Source organism: Rhinopithecus roxellana, chromosome 3 (genome assembly GCF_007565055.1).
Source record: "Rhinopithecus roxellana isolate Shanxi Qingling chromosome 3, ASM756505v1, whole genome shotgun sequence".
Classification (NCBI taxonomy): Eukaryota; Metazoa; Chordata; class Mammalia; order Primates; family Cercopithecidae; genus Rhinopithecus; species Rhinopithecus roxellana.
The window spans coordinates 163,586,942-163,612,281 of record NC_044551.1 but is presented as its reverse complement, the minus strand read 5'-3'; the positions used below and the strand labels follow the sequence as shown (position 1 = coordinate 163,612,281).

General features: G+C 37.4%; 1 protein-coding gene across 4 annotated transcripts in view; it reads right to left on the bottom strand.

Moving 5' to 3' along the window:
• Positions 1 to 25,340, bottom strand: part of DCP2 (decapping mRNA 2) — a 37,903-nt gene that overhangs the window by 7,824 nt on the left and 4,739 nt on the right. For 2 of the 4 annotated variants that reach the window (XM_010375819.2, XM_030928030.1), the window contains exons 2-9: positions 20,562 to 20,713; positions 16,674 to 16,801; positions 16,191 to 16,289; positions 7,477 to 7,629; positions 7,248 to 7,360; positions 7,043 to 7,150; positions 4,642 to 4,777; positions 772 to 876 (exon numbers count right to left, since the gene is read on the bottom strand). In XM_010375819.2, the coding sequence (XP_010374121.1) occupies positions 772 to 876; positions 4,642 to 4,777; positions 7,043 to 7,150; positions 7,248 to 7,360; positions 7,477 to 7,629; positions 16,191 to 16,289; positions 16,674 to 16,801; positions 20,562 to 20,713 (994 nt within the window). The remainder of the gene's footprint in view (positions 1 to 771; positions 877 to 4,641; positions 4,778 to 7,042; positions 7,151 to 7,247; positions 7,361 to 7,476; positions 7,630 to 16,190; positions 16,290 to 16,673; positions 16,802 to 20,561; positions 20,714 to 25,340) is intronic. The other 2 variants (XM_010375820.2, XM_030928031.1) reach the window with 2 other exon arrangements.

Genomic DNA, 25,340 nt, shown 5'->3' with positions numbered 1-25,340 from the left:
TCTCTGTTTTTGTCACCTTGTCACCACTTTTATCAGACAGAAGAGAAATAATAATAAAGGTAAAGTAGTGAAATGAGTCATTAGAACCCAAATTAAGTAAACACCCAGGGAATTCAGGTAAAATATTTTTGCTAAAAATTTGAAATTGCTATTATTACTCACCAATAAATGAAAAACAAGTGAAGCTACAATAAGAAAACCCAATATACAAATATCAGGACTTACAGAAAAGATAACGCAGGAGACTGTTAGTTATGAATTAACTTTTGGAGGACTAAACAAAAGAATGAAAGAAAATGCTTTAAATTATTCAGTTATTTGTCATTAGGCCTAATGACAATAGCACTGGCTGTGAGTGTTGTGTGTTTTTGTTTTCTTAATTTTCTAAACTCTATCAACCTCGAGAAAAAAATACATAAATTCCCCTAAACTTTTACCTTCACTGAAATAATACAGAGTATTTAGAAAAACAAGGAGCAACAGCCAAATAATTGCTCTTGAGAACAGGTTTGAGTACACAACGATATTATAATAAATGTATACAGCCACATAAAAAATTAGATGTACAGTTGAATCAACATGATAAATTTGTAATTAAGAGCAGCCAGAGAATTTTAGTGTGAATATGCACAATTCAGCTACATAAAAATCCTACTAGCATATCAATTAAAATAAGAACAAAGCAAGTAACATTCCTGTTCTTTGGCAATGCCCTTGTTTCACTCTTCAGAGGATGAATTACCTACTTAGTGTGAGAGCTATAACTCTTACCATCAAAGAATTCTGCTGCTTTGCTGGCTGAAGCCCATTTGTTCTTTTCTTTTGATTAGGTGAATCTTGATACTGTTTTCTGCCATTTCCCCTCACACTTTGATTCTGTTTTTCCAATAAAAAATAAAATATGAATCTATAGTATAATGTAATAGCACAAAAAAAGCACCCCATGAATATGTTTAGCTGGTTGAATCAAATTTTTAGCAAAGCTTCTCCTACCCAAATTTTCATGAATTCTATCAATGTATTTTCTTATATTAGTCAGTGCTTCCCAACCAAAGCAAGAGTTCTCTAAAGGTATGAAATAGCAAATACACTTGCCCCTAGAAATCTTTCCAGACCTCGGCTGGGCACAGTGGCTTATGCCTGTAATCCCAGCACCTTGGGAGGCCGAGGCGCATGGATTATGAGATCAGGAGATGAGACCATCCTGGCTAACACAGGAAAACCCCATCTCTACTAAAAATACAAAAAATTATCTGGGCGTGATGGCACACGCCTATAGTCCCAGCTACTCAGGAGGCTTGAGGCAGGAGAATCGCCCGAACCCAGGAGGTGGAGGTTGCAGTGAGCCGAGATGGCACCACTGCACTACAGTGTAGGTGACAGAGGGAGACTCCGTCTCTTAAAAAAAAAAAAAAAAAAAAAAAAAGAATAAAGAAAAAAACAGACATCTTTCCACACCTCTTGCCTTATCCCATGTCTGCTTATAGATCTCGTTTCTAATGCATAAATGGAACCTCTCTGTAAAGGAATGCTGAGGGACATTGGCTACAGTTCTTAAAGCAGAAAATGGGTAGATGTAGTAATCATTACCCTAGAAATCTGCTTTAAATTATTAATAAGCACTTAATTTTTATGAAATGTTTACTATATTTTTACAAAACAACAAAGATTACTATTTTTTAAATAGTCTCAATGTGTTGCCCAGGCTGGAGCGCAGTACTTGGCTCACTGCAACCTCGCCTCCCAGGTTCAAGCGATTCTCCTGCCTCAGCCTGGTGTAGCTGGGATTACAAGCACATGCCACCACACCTGGCTAATTTTTGTATTTTTAATAGAGACGGTGAAGGTTTTCACCATGTTGGCCAGGCTGGTCTCAAACTCCTGACCTCAAGTGATCCACCCACGTTGGCCTCCCAAAGTGCTAGAATTACAGGCGTGAGCCACTGTGCCTGTCTAAGATTGATGTTTTTAAAATGTGGGCCATTATTCCTAAACTTAGACATGCAACAGTTTAAATCTTACTATTAAATTGCTTTAAGATAATTTTCCTACCAAAAAATTCTTAAGTTTAAATTAAAACGAACATTTTAAACATTACTTTGTCATTTGAGATATTGAAATGATAGCAATTTCAGGACTGGCTAAATAGTATAGGAGGAACTTCTAAAATATACATATATAAAATAAGAATGTTTATTTACATTCCAACCTATAGGAAAAAACCAGTTGCTAAGATTGCTGGAAAATAATAACCTAAGTGATGTGAAGAAAATACGGCATTGAATGACTCATGTTACTGCACACTTTTAATTTAGTTTCATTCCACTTCTTCCAGCATGTTTTTTAATTGTGGTACAATATACATACAATTTACCACATCAACCACTTGTGATTGTATAATTCAGTGGCATTAAGTATAGTCAGCACTACCTACTTCCCCAACTTTTATCATCCCAAACAAAAACCTTGCAACCAATAAACAGTAACTCCCTATTCTCCCCTCCCTCTAGCCTTGGTAATCTCTAATTGACTTTGTGTCTCTATGAATTTGCCTATTTAGGAATGGAATAACATTAATACAATATTTATCCTTTTGTGTCTGGCTTATTTCACTTAGCATAATGTCCTCGAGGTTCACCCATATTGTAGCATGCTTCAGAATTTTATTTATTTTTTTTTTTGGGAGACTGGGTCTCACTCCCATTGCCCAGGCTGGAGTGCAGTGGCACCACTACAGCCTTGACTTCCCAGGCTCAGTTGATTGTCCCACCTCAGCCTCCTGAACAGCTGGAACTACACGCATGCACTACCATGCCTGACTAATTTTTTCTATTTTTAGTAGTAGAGACATGCTGCCCATGTGGGTCTCCAACTACTGGGCTCAAGTACCAAAGAGTTGGGATTACAGGCATGAGCCACCATGCCTGGGCGGAATTTCATTTCTTAATTTCTTTAAGGCTGAATGATATTCCATTATGGGTACACACCACATTCTGTATCCATTCATCTGTTGACAGGCATATGAGTTGTTTCCACCTTTTGGCTATTGTGAATAATGCTGATATGAACATTGGTATACAAGTTTGCTGTTTAAGTTCCTGCTTTCAATTCTTTTGGGTATTACCTAGGAATGGAATTGCTGAATCATATGGTAACTCTATGTTTAACTGTTTGAGAAATTGCCAAACTGTTTTCCACAGCATCTGCACCATTTTACACTCCCATCAGCAATGCACAAGGTCTCCAATTTCTCCACATCCTCACCAATACTTGCTTTCTGTTTTGTTATTTTTGTTTTTATTATAGCCATCCTAATGGGTAAGAAGTGGTATCTCACTGTGGAGATACCACTTATTTTGTGTACTTATTGGCCATTTGCACATCTTCTTTGGAGAACTGTCTATTCAAGTCTTCTGACCAGTTTTAAATTAGGTTGTTTTGTTGTTGTTGAGTTCTAAGAATTCTTTACATATTCTGGATATTAACCTCTTATCATATATAATTTGCAAATATTTTCTCCTATTTTGTGGGCTATCTTTTCACTATTTTGAAAATGTCTTCTGAAGCATAAAAGTTTAATTTTGACAAGCCCTGTATATACACACACACACACACAATTTTTTGTTTTGTTTTGTTTCTTTGAGACAGAGTTTCGCTCTTATTGCCCAGGCTGGAGTGCAATGGCACAATCTCGGCTCACTGCAGCCTCTGCTTCCCGGATTCAAGCAATTCTCCTGCCTCGGGCTCCAAAGTAACTGGGATTACAAGAGTCTGCCACTACGCCCGGCTAATTTTTTGTATTTTTAGTAAAGACAGGGTTTCACCATGTGGTCAGGCTGGTCTCGAACTCCTGACCTCAGGTGATCCATCGCCTCGGACTCCCAAAGTGCTGGGATTATAGCCATGAGCCACCATGCCCAACCAAGCCTAGTATATTTTTTAAATTAAAAAAAAAAAAAAAGTAACATTGAAACCTGAAATTGAAAAGACAGATAATATCAAGTATTAGTAAAGATGTGGAACAATTAGAACTCCGTAACACAGGCATATCCAGTGATCCAACAATTCTACTTTTCTTTCCTTTTAGTTACACAGAACTGTGTATATTCATCAAAAGACAGGTATAGGAATGTTCATAGTAGCACTGTTAAAGCCCCAAACTGGAAACAAGCAAAATGTGCATTAACAGTGTTATGAATAAATAAATTGTGGTGCTTAGAACATGTGGAAAAAGGAAAACAAGTATTAATAGCAGTGTAATTATACACTCAAATACAACAATGAAAATCAAAGTTTACAATACGCTGTTACTTTTTCTTCCTGAACAAAAGCCAATAGATCCCACTTACGTTAATTTGGAAAATATTTTCCTTATGACTTATTTTTAAATGAACTTTTCATTGGCAGCATATACACAAAAGTCAGATGTTAATTCTTATTATTCACTGTACTGGATTTACACCAGAACTGTAAACGTTAAGAAGCCTCAGCCCTACTTCAAATCACAAGTAAGGAACATACAAGGCTTTGATCAGTAACTCAGAGCTCTCTGTAACTATTAAGATGTAATTCCTCAATTGAGAATGATTTCAAAGCCAAAGATCTAAATTTCTGAAAAGACTGTACTTGTGTATCACTCACCTTTCCTTTTAAAAGGTCAGACATTTCAGAATGATTATTATATGGCTTTTGCTGCAGTGATTGCCTGTGCTTTACCCACTGGTCACCAGGAGAACCGTCAGGAAATAACTGCTGACTGTGGCGGAATTTGGTTCGACTATACCAAGATTTAAAAAATAATCAAATCAGAAAATGTTCACTTATAGTTCTTTTAACACCTTAATAGTTAAATTTATAGACTACATGTTTTATTTTCTTATTTACTGTCTATCTCCCCCACTGGAATATAAGTTCTATGAGGGCAGAGATTTTAATCTGTACTGCTTTATCCCCATCACCCAGGTAAGTGCCTGGTATTCAATAAGTATTTCCTGAATGAATTAATAAGCTATTACTATTTTTCATCCTAGACTTTAAAAAATTATCCAGGCCATCTCCTCCCTATAAGTGATTATAGTGTACATTAAAAAATATGGAGAATATAAATCTAAATTTAGATGAAACAAATGAATGTATTTTCCTTTTTTTTGAGACTGGGTTTCCCTCTGTCATCCAGGCTGGAGTGCAGGACATGATCACAGCTCACCGTGGCCTCAACCTCTCAGGCTCAAGCCATTCTCTCACCTCAGTCTCCGAAGTTGCTGAGACTACAGGCACATGCCACCTTGCCCTGCTAATTTTTTGAAACTGTACAAGTCAGTTACAGACCACATCCTAGCTGGAAGAGGATCTGAGAAAGTAAGTTACCCTCTAAAATATAAAACTAAAGGGCACAATATAATGAATGAGCAAATTAAGTAAAGACCCAGTCTCGAATTCTTCTGCAAAAGAATCTAATTTTAAAATGTTGTACTCATGCATGCTGAGCGCGGTAGCTCACACCTATACTCCCAGCACTTTAGAAGGCTGAGAAGGGTAGATCACTCGAGGTCAGGAGTTCGAGACCATCTTTCAACTAATATTACAATAACCATAGATTCTGAAAGACATCAGGCCATTTAGTCCAAGCTCCTGTCCTCAGAATATTCATCTAAAATGGAATGCTACCTATTTAAGAAACACTTACTATAGAAGTGGTTTACTCCTATTTCTGAAGCTCTGTCATAAAAGCAAATCCAAATTACAGAAAATGTAAAAATCACCTCTTTCCGAATCTAACATAGGCAACTTTCTAACAAGGTGATTATGCTTAATATATATATATATATATATATATATATGTTTAAAAACACAGGCTTACTTAACAAAGTTACTTCCCCAGCCTACTCTGTAACTGACTTGGATGCAATTAAGTTGTAAGCCAGAGGCCAGGCAGCGTGGCTCATGCCTATAATCTCAAAACTTTGGGAAGCTGAGGCAGGAGGATCACTGGAGCCCAAGAGTTTAACAGCAACCTGGGCAACATAGGGAGAGTCCCATCTTTACAAAAAATTTTTAAAAATTTGCCAGGCTTAGTGGCATCTGCCCGTGTTCCCAGCGACTCAGGGGACTAAGTGGGACAATTACTTGAGTCCAGGAGGTCAAGGCTGCAGTGAACTGTGATCATGCCACTGTACTCCAGCCTGGGCAACGAAAACAAAAAGTTCCAAGCAAGAAAATGTTCTTCATGGTTCATGTCCAGGTAGTAGTCACTTCTGATAATACACAGTCTCTGATACAAATTTTTTATTTTTTATTTTTTGAGACGAGTCTCGCTCTGTCACCCAGGCTGGAGTACAGCGCCACTATCTTGGCTCACTGTAACCTCCGCCTCCCAGGTTCAAGAGATTCTCCTGCCTCAGCCTCCTGAGTAGCTGGGATTACAGGTGCCTGCCACCACACCCAGCTAATTTTTGTATTTTTATAGTACAGATGGGGTTTCACCATGCTGGCCAGGCTCATCTCGAACTCCTGACCTCAGGTGATCCACCTGCCTCGGCCTCCCAAAGTGCTGGGATTACAGGCGTGAGCCACTGCGCCCAGCTGGGAAATGTTTTTTAAAAGCCCAAGTCTTCACTGTTCTATCTCCAATTTAACAAGTTGTATTAGCATCCTTCCTCTCCCCTACAAGAAAACAAAACTTAATATATCCTCCATCCAAATGTCTTTAGAAACTCAATTATCTTAAAAGTAGGATAAGAGAACAGAGAAGTAACACTAAGAACACACAAGATTTTCTTTTCCTAGTGTTCTATCTAAAAAGTTGGTATCCTCTTGAGTATACTATTTGAAAAGGTGCCTGAAGCTCCTTTCCAACTCCAATTAACCTTTTTCATCTCATCAGAAACCCTTTAAAAAAATATTCTATTATCTGTGAGACCAGTAACAAAGAGTATCTATAAAAAGAAATCTTACACCCTCTGCAAATTTTAGAAGCAAAATACTATTATTCTACTTTTAAAAACTATCAGAAAATCAGGATTCCATGAATATATTTCTTTACCTCAATTTTTCCACAGTGGGTTTAGCCGGCGTGCTACCAGTTGAGGAAAATCCATTGTCACTGTCTGAGGAATCGCCAAATCTTCGAGAAAGCCAGTCCCTTAATGGTCTGCAGAAACATTAAGAATTCACTTTCAAAATATGGCTAAAGACAGAAGATGACTATCACAATCATGAAAGTTTCATTTCAAGAAATATGAACACACCTGATAAAGGGAATGGCCATAAAAAATTTGTTAGGTGCCAAACCAAGTTTGGATTTGGGGGTCATATCATTTCTATGACAAGGCAACTTCTCAATAGAGAACCACTCAATGTTCTGAAATACAGAAGAAAATAATTCATTTAGTTAATTTTTATCAAGGAGTTTATAAAAAGAATTCCCTACCTATTCATTTGGGATACCAGTAACCTGAAAATATGCTTGTTACATACCCGAATTTCTCTTCTAGTTTTTGGGTTAAATTTTGTGTCTTTTGGAATTCCTGGAATGATGTACAAACGAGCAAGCTGGTCATTGATTCGAAGTTCAATGTAATCATCCTTACAAATATAGTCTTTGATATCAAAACCAGTTTCTTCAAAGACCTGGAAACAAAAAATTTGGATGAAACTTTCATTTTAGTTGTTAGGCCTCTAGTTCATTAAAATTTATTCTAAAGACAAAACTCAGAAAAAGGGGACATTAGTTGTATTCACTGCTTCTAGAAATGACAGGCTGGTACAGAAGTGCATATGAGATGTAAAAAAAGTTCTTGTGCCCTATTGTTTCTAATACTGTATCCACAGGTGGTATAGCAGGTATATAGAGAACCAGTCCTCTGTAGACCTGATAGCTGACATTCAAACACACCAAAACTATACACCTTATGCAAAATAAAATCCTGAAGGCTCGTGATAGAGGTTTCAAGATTTCCCACTCCTCAAATCTTAACACTTACATACAGAAGGTAAGGTAATTAAATCATCAATCATGTGGAACTGACCCATGCAAGCTGTCTGAGCATTCCCATCAGAGGAAAAGTCCAGATGCTTTGGTTTTCCTTTTCTTTGAAACTAAGGTCTAATCTACTGCTTGAGACAGAGCTTAATAATGTTTTCGATTAATAAATCAATCTTATTGGCTTAGATTTATAATTTTAACAATTAAGGCTGGTTGACTTAAAAGTTTACCTATCAATATGTGCAACTGTCTTCAAAGACACCATTAAGAGAGTCTAAAGATAAACCAGAAGAGACAATACATTCATATCAAGAATATATTAAAAACTCAGGGGTGTGTGTGTGTGTGTGTGTATTAGACAAGTAACTGCACTTCAGAAAAATGGGACTGGGCACAGTGACTCACACTTGCAATCTCAGCACTTTGGGAAGCCAAAGAGGGAGGATCACTTGAGCTCAGTTGTTCAAGACCAGCCTAGGCAACATAGTGAGACTCCATCTATACAAAAAAATATAAGTAAAAATTAGCCTGGCATGGTGGTGCACACCTGTTTTTCTTCTTCTTCTTTTTTTTTTTTTTTTGAGATAGAGTTTCGCTCTTGTTGCCCGGGCTGGAGTGCAATGGTGGGCTCTTGGCTCAGTGCAACCTCTGCCTCCCAGGTCTTGCTTGCAATTCTGCCTCAGCCTCCTGAGCAGCTGGGATTACACGTGCCTGCCACCACGCCCAGTTAAGTTTTGTATTTTTAGTAGAGACAGGGTTTCACCATGTTGGCCAGGCTGGTGTCAAACTCCTGACCTCAGGTGATCCACCCGCCTCAGCCTCCCAAAGTGCTGGATTATAGGTATGAGCCACCACACCCAACCGCATGCCTGTTTTTCTAGTTACTCCGTAGGCTGGGGTGAGAGGATCACTTGATCCGAGGAGTTCCAGGCTACAGTGAGCCGTGATCACCGCCCCACTGCACTCCAGTCTAGGTAACAGAGCAAGACCCTGTCCAAAAAAAAAAAAAGAAAAAAAAAAAACATAGACTGGGTGCGGTGGCTCACGCCTGTAGTCCTAGCACTAAGGGGAGGCCAAGGCGGGTGAATCACCAGAGGTCGGGAGTTCGAGACCAGCCTGACCAACATGAAGAAATTCCATCTCTACTAAAAATACAAAATTAGCTGGGTGGGGTGGCGCATGCCTGTAATCCCAGCTACTCGGGAGGCTGAGGCAGAAGAATCGCTTGAACCCCCTGAGATCATGCTATTGCACTCCAGCCTGGGCAACAAGAGCAAAACTCCATCTTAAAAAACAAACAAACAAAAAAACAGAAAAAGGTTTAAAAATTTTATATGTTTCTTAAATTCTAGTTTTAGAGTTCTTCTCCTTAGCTCCTTAGCTCTGTTCTTTGAATAATGCCTCAAAAATCAGAAATAAGTACACATAGCTAGTCATGTGAATCTGCATAATTGGATATTATGCTGAAAGGAAATTGTATAATCTAAAATCCTTATGGGCTGAGGCTGTTATCTTTGTGTTACAAATACTATCTAACTATATGCTTAATAAAAAAAGGTACTGAAGAAAAAGTGACAGTTTCAGATTAAAGGAGACTGAAGAGATGTGTCAATTAAATGCAAATGCAACAAATGAGCATGGATTGGATCCTGGATGGGCAAACCAGTGGGAACTGCTGAATCATAATGGGCAATTAGTGAATGTGAATATGAACTGCCCATTAGATAACAAACAGCACCATATCAATGTTACATTCCTGAATTTGAGAATTTCACTGTGATTACCCTAAAAGAATTCCTCGTTCTTAAAACATACATGCAGAAGCAATTAAGGACAAAGGGGCATTATGTCTGTAATTTACTCACAAATAATTCAGCAATAATAAAAAAAAAACTCTGCACACACATTTATCAAAAGTAATACAGCAAATATGGTATAACATTAAAGTCTATTCTTTGAATTAATCTATTCTTCTCTACATATGACACTATCTCATCCTGAATGTAATTTTCATGGGGTCACGCAGCTAGAATGTTTAGTTCTTCTTATTGCTTTCACTCAACTATGTACTTTGTGCTTAATAAGTGACAGGCACTGCTCTAGGCAGTGAATTTAGTAATGAATGACGCAAGCAGCACCCTTTAAGCAGTTCAGTCTACAACAGAAAAAATTTTAATGTAAGTATTATGAGGTAGGAGGAGGGTGCCTAACTCAGTCTTTAGTAGACATCTTTGAGAGCTGGGGGATGGTCACCTTTGGTTATGGACAGGAGTCTATTCTGCTGGGTAAACGGAAGCTAGGACCTAAAAGATAAATAGGAGTTTGCCAAACCAACAAGGAGAAAAAAGGCCTCCTGTTTAGAGAGCCAGGAATGGCTACAGCTTAAGAATTACATGGGAGGAAGTAGTACAATATGAGACAAAACAGCAAGGGTCATCAGCACTAAAAGAGGTAGATTCAAACTGTCCAATCAATTCTGCAAGTGATAAAATAGATTTGCCTGTAAAATTAGGCAAGTATTCTCATTAAATATTTGCCAGGAAAAAGTTTTAATAGTTGAAATATATAAACAGACACCAAAGACAAAAATTTTTATACCACACCTCCTGTGAATCAAATCTATTACTGTATTATAATATAGCATTTAATTCTCCTGATAAAAGGAGTATCATCAACTTCTCTAATGTTAAACGATAAAAATCCACATGTAAAATTTTTTTAAAAGTGTTACCCAAAGGGCCGGGCACAGTGGCTCACACTTGTAATCCCAGCACTTTGGGAGGCCAAGGCTGGTGGATCACGAGGTCACGAGTTCAAGGGCAGCCTGGCCAACATGGTGAAACCCCGTCTCTAAAAATACAAAATTTAGCTGAACGTGGTTGCATGCACCTGTACTCCCAGCTATTCGGGAGGCTGACAGGAGAATCGCTTGAACCCAGGAGGCAGATGTTGGGTTGCAGTGAACTGAGATCGTACCACTGCACTCCAGCCTGGGTGACAGAACAAGACTCTTGTCTCAAAAAAAAAAAAAAAAAAAAAAAGTGTAACCCAAAGAGCAGCAGTGTACGAGACAATGAAATCCTGTCTATAATCTTCATCCTATAAGCCTACAGGAAGAGGCAGAATAAATTGACTAATAGTTGCTTTGTATTAATTCTACTAAATTATATAAGTGCATATGAAAGTCAGTTTCATTACAATAAAACATTGTTTTGCCAAATAATAAGGAATGATATATTAAATCTTGAAACCACAAGTGAACAGCTAAGTATTATTTGCTTCTTCTCAAGAAAGTTGATGTTTCACCACAAATCACAACAAAAACACAATTGAGATTATTATGCCTTCTACAGTATTTAGAAAACATCTTTGCCCTGTTAAATAAGACTTATAGGAGGCCATGGTATGGACTGCATTCCCACACTAGGCCCCAAAAGACCTAAACAAAATGGAATTACTCATGCTAACATTCCATGTCACCAACCAAAACTAAGTTGTTCTCCTATCCTTCAAGAAATCTGGAGAGAAACAGGTAATAGCCAAATCCCAAAACAGACTAGTTTCAGTCAGCATAAGGAAGTCCCCTCTGCTTTAACCTTTAGAAGAAAACTAATTTTGAAACGCCAAACTACATTTGGGTTTTGGTTCTGCTTTCCTCAGCTCTTTTCTGTCTTTAAAGCCAACCTCCTTTGCTCAGCCATTGGAATGCTCATTCTATTTTATGGAATAAAATATTGCTTATTTCTAAAATTGCAAATAAACCCATCACAATCTTTAAATTTGTTGTGACTTTGTCTTTTGACAGTCCTAAATCTATTTCAACAAATCAACTATTCAGAAATAGTCAAATTAACAAAGGTGAGCCAAAAGGTCAAACAGAAGATTGGAAATTACTAATTAAGACTGCCCTAAAAAAAAAAAAAAAAAAAGACAGGTCTGCCCTTAGCTTTCTATTGATAATTACTTACACATCTTCTCCCTAAGTAGCTTGTCTGCCACTGCTGCTTTAGGCTTAGCCCACAGACTCTTCCCTGTTTGGGGATGTGTCAAATTCTGTTACAGTGTAACAAAACACCTCTGGACTGCCATATATAATAAAATAACAACATTAATATACTGTATGAATGCTATAATAAGCTAAATAAAAATGCTATTAGCAACTTAAAATTGTAAGCACCCATGGTAGAAGTGCGTAACTTAAACGCAAGAAAAAAGTGCTTAAAATATCAGCCTAAGTCTAATAAGTAGTTAGAAAATTAGAACAAAATCTTTCCTCATCTGTTAATACAAGTTGAAATGAAAAAGAAAAACGAGGCATTAATAAACTACAAGAATGGAATAACCAACTGGTTTACAACTGGTAATGTCACTCAGTCAAGCCCTGCAGCTTCTTTTATGCCGCAGCACCACCAAGTGGCAGAAGGACAAACTGCAATTCTAGCTGAATATTTTCATCTTTCAAAACAGGCCACTGCTACGGACTAAATTATGTCCCTCCACCGAAAAATTCGTATGTTGAAGCCCTAACCCCCAATGTAACTGTATTTGGAGACAGGGCTTTGAGGAAGTAATAAAGGTCAAATGAGATCCATAAGGGCAGGGCCCTAATCTGACAGGGCTGGTGCCATTTTTACAAGAGGAAGAGACACCAGAGCTCTCCCTGCATATAACCAAGAAGGCCACGAGTTTGCTCAGCAAGGTGTTAATCTATAAGTCACCTTGCTCTTGGACTTCCCAGCATCCAAAACCGTTGCAAAATAAATTTCTGTTGTTTAAGCCACTCCATCTGTGGTATTTTGTTATAGTAGCCCCAACAGACTAAAACAGCAACACTTCACTCTAATCCCAAACTTTATGACAAAGTCGGTCATTTAAAAATCAAAAGTCAACCTTGCCTTTAAAACTCCTATTCCAAAAATTTATTTCCTTAGTCAGCTATAAAAGGATGTCATGGAGATCAAAAAGAATGTTTAGAGGTTAGAATTTTTATCATGAAAATGAAAAAATTATCCCTGAAATTAAGAGACTATGGCTCCTCAGAATGTCTGTGCTTCCCTATGGAACTAGTTTTGTTATTCCAACTAATGTAATATCCTCTTCCTGACCTGGACAACCACCTTACTGCCGTAAGACCAGTCTAATTCCATGTACAGAGCTACAATCAATTCCTCTAAGTAGGATACTATTGATTTCTATTTTGTCCTTCCTTATGAGCAAGAGAACTACAAAGTTTGAGGAAATAAAAGGGAGCACTTTTACAGATACTCCGTCTCATTTCCTACCCTCTACAGAAAGAAAAGCTAAGCTCTTAGGGGATGTGGCAATTCCTCACATTCTTACCAAACTGCTTTCAATTTTAAGAGTTGTGCATTAACCTTCATTTACTCATACACAACAGCTTTGTCTATACGCTGTTGTAAATAATAGCTTGGGCAAGCTGCTTCATATCAAATTTAAAATACAGCATTTTCAATCATTTTTTAATCCTATTACAAAGTGAATAACCACTAATGGTTTTTCTATAATAAACAACCACCAGTAGTTTGTAAAAATTTTCACTATTATCCCTCATTAATAGTTACACCCAAACTTAAAGTAGGCAGTAAACACTGTTGCAGGAAATCAAGTCAAACATATACAAGGCAATGAATTCTAATGAAATATGCCACAAAATCCATATTACCATTTCAAAAAGTCTTAAATTAATCAAATCACTATCACCTTAGAATTTTTTCCTTAAAGATATTACTTCTAAAGGACTTGAGTAAATCTCCTTAAAAGTCTTTATGGCTTACAGAGGTTAAGTGACTAGCCTCAAGTCTCTAGGGTACTGGGTAACAAAATCTATGCTAGAACAGAAATCTTTCAAGTCCTAGGCCAATCTGCTTTCCCTTATATCATACTTCCTGTTAGTTCAACTTCTCAAATCTCAAGAATAATTGTGTGATACATAATAAATTGTGTGATAAATGGTAAGAACTAAGAATATGGCCAACAATCCATCACAAGGTATTATATAATAGTGAATTGTAAAGACAATAATTGCTATTGAAGTTCAGAGACTACTATTTGCTAGAGTTAACTGGTAAGATTTTAAAATAGAATTTTAAGTAAGAATGAAGGCTGGGCATGGTGGCTCACGCCTGTAATCCCAGCACTTTGGGAGGCTGAGGCAGGAAGATCACTTAAGCCCAGAAGTTCAAGACCAGCCTGGGCAACATGGTAAGACCCACATCATTTAAAAAAAAAAAAAAAAAATTAGCCAGGCATGGTGGCATGCAACTGTGGTCCCAACTACTTGGGAGGCTAAGAGGCAGGATGATTGCTTGAGCCCAGGCAGTCAAGGCTGCAGTGCACTATGATCATGTCATTGCACTCCAACCTCAGTAACACAGCAAGACCTTGTCTCAAAAAAAAAAAAAAAAAAGAGAAAAAAAAAAAAGGAATGAACTTCAAAGAACATCCATTATAAACTTCATTTTAAGAAACTAAGGCCCAGTCAAGCATGGTGGCTCATGTCTGTAATCCGAGCACTTTGGGAGGCCGAGGAGGACAGATAATTTGACCTCAGAAGTTCAAAACCAGCCTGGACAACACAGACTTTGCCTCTACAAAAAAAAAAAAAAAAAAAATCAAAAAAATTAGCTAGGCATGGTAGTGCACACCTGTAGTCCCAGCTACTCTGGAGGCTGAGGCAGGAGGATGGCTTGAGCCCAGGAAGTTGAGGCTGCGGTGAACTATGATGGTACCACTGGACGACAAAGGGAGATCCTACACCAAAAATAATTATATGTGTATGTGTGTATCTATATGTGTATATTTATACACACACACACATATAGATACACACACACATATATGAGAGAAAAGAAACTTAAGCCCTATACACAGTTAGTGGGTGGTAGTGGCAGTCCTTCAGGGAAAAGGGATTTGAGTTGGGTTCAGAAACGTATCTAGATAGGAGCTGAACAGAAGGAACGAGAGGACATTCCAGGTAGGGAAATAACAGCAAAAAAATTTTTTTTTTTTTTGAGACAGAGTTTCACTTTTGTAGCCCAGGCTGGAGTGCAATGGTGACCTCAGCTCACTGCAACCTCTGCCTCCTGGGTTCAAGAGATTCTCCTGCCTCAGCCTCCCAAGTAGCTGGGATTACAGGAATGTGCCACCATGTCCAGCTAATTTTTTGTATTTTTAGTAGAGACGGGGTTTCTCCATGTTGGTCAGGCTGGTCTCAAACTCCCGACCTCAGGTGATCCGCCCGACTCAGCCTCCCAAAGTGCTGGGATTACAGGAGTGAACCACCATGCCCAGCCATAACAGCAAAAATTTAAAGGCTGAAACAAATCAATCAAGTTCAAGAGAGAGAGAATAAACTGTTTTGACTGAAAATACAATAAATTCAGAAAAGGTTAAGATTTGTGTTGGGGAGAGGGGACAGAGTTTAAAAACTTAAAGAATTAAACTTTATCCTATAGGCAGTGGAAAGCCTGAGTGGGTTTTCAGCAACAAACGTCAACTTCTCAGAAAAGTCCAAATTGCGGCCGGGTGCGGTGGCTCATGCCTGTAATCCCAGCACTTTGGGAGGCTGAGGCAGGTGGATCACGAGGTCAGGAGATCAAGACCACAGTGAAACCCCATCTCTACTAAAAATACAAAAAATGAGCCGGGCGCAGTGGTGGGCTCCTGTAGTCCCAGGTACTCGGGAGGCTGAGGCAGGAGAATGGCATGAACCCGGGAGGCAGAGCTTGCAGTGAGCTGAGATCACACCACTGCACTCCAGCCTGGGTGACAGAGTGAGACTCCGTTTCAAAAAAAAAAAAAAAAAAGAAAATTCCAAATTGTGCACTTGTCAGGAAGCCAAGACTATAAACATAAAATAAGGATTACAACAGCCAAAATGTTTAACCTATAGCAAATCTAATTCTAAAGGGAAAGGAGGGAAAAACGTCATCATAAAGAAAGGAACAAGAGATAAAACAAAATGGACCATTAAAAAAAATGGGAACAGATAAGAGAATAAATGAAAAGAGATGTAGATAAAAGAATCAACAGTGATGTTAGAAAAATTTAAGTTACTTCAAGCACTTTCCAGCACTCAAGTTCTGGAAAGGGTTAAGACAGTCCAAAGAAGTCTATATGGCTAAAAAAAAAATACATTCAGACCCTAACAGCCAAATTTACTGTGTATCAAACTGGAATAACTTACCTCTCTAGCAGCACAATCATGAGGAGCTTCTTCTTTATTTACTTTTCCTTTTGGAAATCCCCAGCCTGATTTTGCTAGGTACCCCTGAACCAGTAGTACCTATAAAACAAGCAGAGGTAAAAATCAAACTTGCCCTCCTTTTCCATGCTCCTTTCTAAAAATCAAAGGCATTTTTCTCCACGCTTGAGGTAACTGTTTATCTTCCATGAGCCTGAATACACCGCCACCAATGTGAAAGCATTCTGCCCATTAAAAAAAAAAAAGTCTTCAACAATTAAGCGACACTTTTTTGTACCACGCCATAACTGCAACAAGTAAAAAATCTGCAGACCTAGCATGCAGATAAAATATACAAAACTTGGCCTTTTAGCACTAAAAATCTAAGTATATTTTAAAACCTCAATTTAGAAACACTACATCAATAACAAATTTTGTTAATAGACTAACGATCGCCATTTAACTAAAAATCTTTATTACACTCACATTTTCAAGTGTCTCATCAAGAATAATTGCACCATATGTTGGTACTCCCATTTTATATTCCTTCCATTCGTCCAAAACTTTTTCCACATCTTCACCTTGAGGCAGCAAAAACGGACAATGACTGAAGAGTATAAATAGTGTCAAGGAAGTTACTTTCTTCTTTAATGTGGCTTGAGAAATTATATGCAGAAAGAGACCCATTTAAATCAACAGTGTATTTTATGTGAAATTATTCAAATCTTCCCTCATTTAAGTGTAGCATTTTGGCCGGGCATGATGGCTCACATCTGTAATCCCAGCACTATGGAAGGCCGACGCAGGTGGTGTTTTTGTTTTTTCCACATTTGTTTTCTCTTAAAATGTCATTGTTAACTTTTGCATTTATAGCCTACACACAAATCAAGTAAGTCTTGAGTACTCATAGTCCTGGATCCCTGAGTTAACACAAACTAATTCTAGACCATGTAAACACCTAGAACACTTCTCGTTAAGTGAGTCAAATTCATAATACCAGGTAATTACAGATATTAGCGTAATAACAAGAAATAGAATTACATATATAAAATGATAGCAAGAAACAGAAAAAAATATATTGCTAAGAGAAAGAAACTATCACATCAGAAAAACAAAGTGGCTAAATCTGGGAAGAAGAAGTATGAATGAGGTATGCCATTCTATACTGTTTACCACATATATATTGTTTCCATAATGAAGAACACTTTTATGAAGTTTTACTTTAAGGATTACAGAGAAAGGCAAATCCAGGTATTAAGGAAAACATAGCCAGTTTCAAAGAAACTGGGCAGTGTAAAATATTAATAGTAAAGTAAGTAAAATCCAAACCCTGAAATTATATGCTCAGACTTCCAACACTCCATGCTATCAAATGCCTCTTCACTATAATACCGTTAATTATAAAAAAAAAAAAGTGGAGAAAATGATAATCTATGATATTCTCTCTCAAAATGAGGTCTTTTAAGGGTTCTCAATTCCTCAATAAAAACTTGTATACTCTGTGTTTTCATTTTGATATTACTCTAACATGCAATCTGAGCATATTTTCAATTATCTAAATGACCATATGTATCAAATACTACCACTTGATTTCACAGACCATACTGGTACTAGTACTACTTTAATTGCTACCGGCTACTAAAAACAGAAATAAAGCTAATCTACAAGTGATGCATTACGATCAAATGACATATGACATAATATAGAAAGTAATGATTCGTAACGGCAGGGAAAGGTGGTGTTAGTACAGGTACACCAAACTCAAAACACCCTCAAAGAAGTCGGCATTATATTCATTCACATTGTGATGAAAAGTCTGGTTTAAAAAAAAAAACATTGCATCAAATTCATTTTATTAATTTCAATTTTACGTGTTCTACAATTCTGTAATTTAAAATTTGTTTCATAGTTGTAGTACAAATGAAATAGGTCCTCAGAGCCCAAGTCAGTCAGTCATCTATGACAACACTGTAAACTGGCCGGGTGTGGTGGCTGATACCTGTAATTCTAGCACTTTGGGAGGTCAAAGCAGGAGGAATGTTTGAGCCCAGGAGTTCAAAACCAGCCTGGGCAACATAATAAGACCTTGTACCTACAATTTTTTTTTAAGACAAGTACAAAGTTAATCTCAATATAATTAGTCCATGCCTTCATTTTGGGAGGGGGAAAAAAGATACAAGCTTGGATACAACATTAACCATTCCACGAAGCTCTACGGTTCTATAAGGGCCTGTTAAGATTCTAAAAGGTATTACAAGTCTGGCTTTACACATTTAGTAAAATCCCTAGCAGAACTTCAGCCAAGGTGCAAATCTGGGATACTTTTGTCTGTATCCACATTGCTGAGTGCTTACTGAAGAAAAAAAAAAAAGTCACAAGACTATGCATAATTTACAAAAGAGAAAACAGAAGCATAGACAAGTTCCACAATTTACCCGAAGATACATAGCTAGTAAGTGGTAGGGAAAGGATGCTAACTCAAAGGATGTGGCTCCAGAACTTATGCTCTTAACAAAGTAGGCAGTCTTCTCTACTGCAATATCCCACATGTACCATCAACTCAACTTGCCCATAACTGAACCCGTCAATCCCCTACAACATTTCTCATTTTCCTGTCAATGGGATGGCAGTCTCATATACTCAACTGCTCATATTACAAACCTGGGTACCATCCTTTCTTCTACTTCTCCTCAGATATCCAAGTCATCACCAATCTTACCTCCTAAATAACTTTCAAATTTGATCTCTTCTATTCATTTCTACTACCACAGGCTTTCTCTCTCTAGTAAATTAATAAAATAGCATGTTAACTAGATTCTCAGAATCCAATCTTGCCTTCCTTCAATTCACTATTCACACTATTCCACAGTAGTCTTGAGAAACACCCCCATGGGAAGAAATAAGCAAATGTGTGAAAATGTTAATAATAAATGAATACAGATGAAGGGTATGATGGCAGTTGTCATGTTCTTTAGTCATCTCCAAAAGTTACATTTTTTTCCAAAATAAAAGGTTTTTTAAAATGTTTTTTAAATATGGCCTACAAGACCCCTACACGTTTTAGCCCCTGAATTACTCTGTAGCATCATCTCTTATCTTTCCCATTTAGTCTAAAATACAGTAATTTTTTTCACTTCCTCCAATTTTCCTCACATAAATCACTATCTCAAAGAAGGCTTCTATTTAGCTTCCAAAATTTTTTTTTGGAGTAATAGTTAACATTTATTACTTATTAACATTTATTGATCTCTGTGCCAGGTAAACGATTTACATGTACAAATATATGTGTCTCAAACTTATCCTTTGAATTAGGCACTATTAATAACCTTATTTTTCAGGAAGAAACTGGGATCGTCATCTAAGAGAAATTAAATAACCTACCCAATATTTTCAAGTGGCCAAGATGGGAATCAAACTCACAGCCTCCAAATCGTAAGTAGGTATCCCTCTTCCGTTCCCACTGAACACTGTGCTTCCATATCACATCCTACCACACTGCACTGTAATCATTTCCTTTCTTTTCTCATCTTCTTGAAGATACTGAGTCCACTCTGTTCACTGCATAAGGCCTGGCACAGAGTAACCATGCAGTTACTTAATGAAGTGTACCACATTAAACATTCCTTCTCCATGTAACTATTCTAACTAAAAGAAACATACCTAAAACAAAGGTTCTTGGTGTTTTTTAAAAGCAGGGAAAGTATACAACTCAGGTGCAATCACACACAAAGTGTTACCCAAAACCATAAAGTTGCTCTAGTAGAGTTGTAAGTCCATACAAAATAACCAAAGCAAAAGGGGACTTGGTTATTTCAATGTTTCCATAACTAGATTGTAACTCCTGAAAACCAGTCTACTAAGATTTCTCCAGAGAACCTATCACCAAGGCCTTTAACAAAGATAGTGCTCAATATATTTCTATTCCCCTTTGATTTCTCATTAACTTCTACACATTTAATCAAATGGTTTGATCATTTCTTTCTTTGAAATCTGTCTCCCATCAGTGTTTTCTTTGTAGTCCCACAACTATGGCTCAGGGACTTATTGCCCTGAATCTCAAGTGATGTAACATACCAACCAATAAATCTTGGATACCGTTTTTGTTTGTTTGTTTGAGACAGGGTCTCGCTCTGTGAGATTAAAGATCATCTGGTTACATGGAGCAGCAAGAGTAAAGTTCTACAAACAGGCTAGCTATTCATGGGAAAAAAATGATTATTATTAAATTGTCTACTATTTATGTTTGACAATTTTTAGTAATCAAGTATGTTTTTCTCTAATAGTTTTAAAATCTGAAAAGACAAGCAAAAAGAAATTTGTGCTAAAATATATTGCTAACAAGAAAGATAGTCATTATAGTAATAAAAAGGATATCAGCTTTAGCAAAGTCTCTTATCCCACACTGAGGTAATCCTGGTGTGTTCTGCATGTAGAAATCCAAGTAAAACCAATGGGCAAGTTCAATCTGAAAACACACTCGGATTGCATTGTCTCTTTCCTCGCTGGGAATATGCAAAATAAATCGGCTGTCAAAAACAAAACGCATATAAAAATTAAATTTACAAACGATAACGATTTATCTTAGGCTATTTAAGTGCTTCATACCTGACCCACCAACTTAGAAAAGGGACGAAGAGCAGTACTGCTGTCCAAGGAAGCAATTAATATTTGAAGGAAATTACTATAGGGAAGATGAGTCTTAAAGAGAGAGGGAGAAGACACCACACGTATCTCACTTTTAATACAATTTGTTCCGAGCCTGTGCACCCTCTGTTCACAAGTACAGAGATCAGCTTAAGAGCTCACTAACAACAAAAGTGAGCAAGAAAACCTCCACTTCCTCCCACGTCTGGCAACATTTCCAAGAATACAGGTAAATATATTCATACAATTACATTTTAAAATGTATGCTATTACATTATCTTCACATATAAAATATTACCAAGAAATACTGGAAAATAAACCAATATTCTGTGGCTCATTAATACACTAGACTTCTCAAAGAGCCTCACCTGCAGTCTCGGTTCAAACTTTCAAATATACTCACTTTTCAAAACCCTAAATTATCTTTTCCATGTACATTGAGGAAAGGAGGGAAAGACATATTTCTTTTACATATAATATAAAGTATATTGCTTGCACACATATGTAATTAGGATAATGAACCTCTTTATTATGAAACATACAAGTTAAAATTCATCAATCTAAGTGAATGTTGTAACTTACAGCAGTCATTAAGCAGCTATCAATTACTTTTTCCAATGTTAAGCATTTTTGGTAATCCTTTTTCCCAGTAACCATTAGAGACAGATTCAAGTCCATTGGTTTTTAAAGTCATTTTTTAAATTTAAAATAGTACCACCCAGTTTGATTACTTGTTTAATCACTATCATAGTAAATAATTCTTGGCTGTTTCCAAACTTCAAATAAGAATACTCTTCTCCAATTATAAGAGGACCTTCTCAACAAAGGAATTAAAAATTAGCCAGGCATGGTGGCATGCATCTGTAGTCCTAGCTACTCGGGAGGCTAAGGCAGGAGGATCACTTGAGCCCAGGTGTTCAAGGCTGCAGTGGGCTAATGATCATGTCACTACACTCCAGCCTGGGTGATGAGACACTGTCTCAAAAACATATATATATATAAAGAAATAAAAACAATGCTGGAGTGGCAAAAGGCATTTTAATCAGGTTTTTAGGAATTGCAATTTGGGAGACACAAGTCTAGTAAGCAGCTAAATCATGTTCCATTCAGGTAAGGTTAGGCGGAGCTTGTAAGGGCTACTGTAAATTTACGTATCTGGAAGGTTTTAGCACAGTCCATGATTAATGATGGCTGGTTGTCAGCTCAGGATGTCTCTAGTCAGTGATCAATATAGTTGAGCATGGTTCTCTCCCCAGGAGGTTGATCAGGCCCAGTATATACACCTCAAGCCAAATGCAGCTAGTTTTACACTTTGGCCCAGTTCAGCAGGTGAAACTCCATCTAAATGTGTATGTGATTGGGATCCAACTCCTTATGCCCTCCTGGTTCCTTTTTGGATATTCTGATATAATCATCTCCATTGTGGATTTTCTTTTCACAATTCAGATCCATCAGTTTCATTCTGGAATTTTTTCCCCCACAATTCAGATTCATCAGTTTCATCTTTAAGACTTTTAGTCTTCTGATCTGTTCCAGTCTGAATCAGCTGTCCTCTACACCTGGTACACATCTGTCACCTCTACACTGCCGTTTCACTAGCATCTTATAGTTCCCTGTGCCTTTATCCCACAGAGGTCATGTTTCTTGTATTTTTGTCTTCATCCTCCTTAATTCACTTCCTTGTTTCCACGAAGTACATCTTCACATATCTTATGGAGGAAGGATGCAAAGGGGAGGTAAATATTGAGATACTATACATCTGAAAATGTCTTTATCCTCATACTTGATAATTTGGGTAAAGAATTCTAAGTTGGAAACGATTTTCTTTCAGAATTTTCAACAGTGCTCTCTCATTCCAACTTCCAATTTTGATATTGAGAAAATTGAAGCCATTCTTTTTCTTTTTACTTCTAACTTGTGCCAAGGACAAAAGCCATTCAGATTCTTAATGTTTTGTATATGACTTTTTTTTTTCTAGTCTGGATGCTTCTGACATCTTCCTTCTGCCCCCAGTGTTGTGAAATTTTGCAGTGTCTATTTTTAATCCACTGCACTGTCATTCCATAGAGCATATGTACTTGGAAACTCATATCCTTCAGTGCCGAAAGGTCTCGTAAGTCAATCCTACTATGAGTCTTTATGTTTCTATATTGCCTTACCAGGCATGGCAGTACATGCCTCAAATTCCAGCTACTCAAGCCAAGGAGTTCAAATCCAGTCTGGTCAACAATACCAGACCCCGTCTCAATTTTTTTTTTTTTTTTTTAAACTAGCTCCCTATATCAATTACATTAATTTTGCTTTTCATTTTTCCTAGTTCTCCTCAGCTCCCCTCTGTTGAAATGCTGAAATTTTAACTGTCAGAGGCAAATGTAACATTGCCTTAGGGACCTGTGGGGAAGGGGAGGGGAATTACTCAGTGTAATGTTTTTCAGAACCAAGTGATCTATTTTCTCTATTTAAGAAACGTGTTCATCTTACTTTAAGAGAAACCCAAACATCATCAGTTTTGTTAACATCTTGGTTTTTGAAAGAACTTCAATCTGTAATTGGCATTCAGAATGCCCTTGGCATGGCAGTCTGTGTGATGGCATTTAAAACCTGTGAAATTCTTGAGCCCAACTTGATTAACCAAAACTGATAACCACCACCTTTATCTTTTAAAGTCTGTTTTATCTTTATTTTAAAAAATGAAAAACCCTCAAGTGTAAGAGCCAGCTCCCTGTCTACTCACATAAAGGAGAAGCCTATTAATGAATAAACCCCCTCAAATGTCTCATCATTAATATAAAAAGGCATCCCAAAATCACCTACCATCAAGGAAAATGTGAAGCATGACAAGAAAAAGTTTAACTGACCCTGAAGAAAACATAATTGAGGAACCAGAAGAAAACAGGGGGGTTGAAAGATGGAATTATTATCCTAAAAGAAATTTAAATGGGTATTCCTTTTTCAGAGCAACTGTATTTTTCTTTTTTAAAATGTACAATAACTAAGTAAGACCCCTGGGGGGGTAAAAAAACAAAAAACAAAAAACTATGATTACTATAACCAACAGAAGCAGTGGAAGGTAGTATTAAGGATATCACCTAGACACTGATACTCAAAATGTGGACCCTAGACCACGTGGGAACTAAGTGTGAAAAGAGAAACAGGTATTTTAGACATTAAAGGTCTCAGTCTACTTCCTAATGACCCCCCTCAAAGAAATTAACTTAAAATGCTCACAAGCAAAACAAGAATGAAAATCAAGAAAGGATAAAACATGATATCCAAGAAAGAATAAGTACCACCTTAGAGAGCTGTGAAAGTGAATTCTAGTATTCTAGTTGCTAAGCAAGTCTGGGGAGCAACTAGCCCAGACTGGATTAGGAGGATGGAGGTCCCCAAGAGCAGAATCAAAAGGGAAAAAAGGATTCTGTAGAAAGTGTGACTGAGGATAAAATACGGAAGCAGATGAGAAGGGGTGAAAAAAGCAGCTAGAAACTTTGGACATATTAAGAGAGGAGTACATGTACAACAGAATTACAGTCCAAATGTGAAGCAAAAACACCAAAGTTAGAACAGAAAGCCAACTGTCCCCTCCCCTCAAAAAAATGGATTTCAAGAATAGCCAGAAGGGGCCTGGCATGGTGGCTCCCACCTGTAATCCCAGCACCTTGGGAGGCCAAGGCAGGCAGATCACCTGAGGTCAGGAGTTCAAGACCAGCCTGGCTAACACATGGTGAAACCCTGTCTCCACTAACAATATAAAAAATGATGTGGTGGCAGGCACCTGTAATCCCAGCTACTCGGGAGGATGAGGCAGGAGAATCGCTAGAACCCGGGAGACAGGGGTTGCAGTGAGCTGAGACCACGTCATTGCCTCCGGCCTGGGCAACTGAGACAGACTCTGTCTCAAAAAAAAAAAAAAAAAAGGCTAGAAGGAATCAGGCAATAATAACGAAAGCATATATTTATTTCCCTGAAGAAAAAACTTAATTGTACCATCATTTTGACCAATTTGTAGGATATAAGAAAGGAGAATTCATTTAGATATTCTGCAAGACACTTACAAAGGGATCCTGACTATGCCCTGATGGAAAAGAAACTAGCCACCGAAGACTTGCCTCTACTGTAAAAACTATATAGCTATTTACACTGTATTTTTATTGTTCAGCTTTTACAATCAACAAATAGTACAAAATATAACAGACTTAACTTTACAAAATGGAATACAAATATTATCAATCCTAATTTTTAAAAAGTTAATCTGGATGGAAGCCGAGGGAATGGGCAAGAAAAAATGAGGCACTCAACATCTCACCAGATCGGAGACTCAAGAAATACTGTAAGTTCGTAAAACAAATATAATTTTAAGTATATTAAAGTCACAAAGGGGCCAGCATGGTAGTTCACACCTGTAATCTCAACACTTTGGGAGGTGGAGGCAGGAGGATTGCTTGAGGCTACAAGTAAGTTCGAGACCAGGCTGGGAAAAGATCCCATCTCTACCAAAAAAAAAAAAAA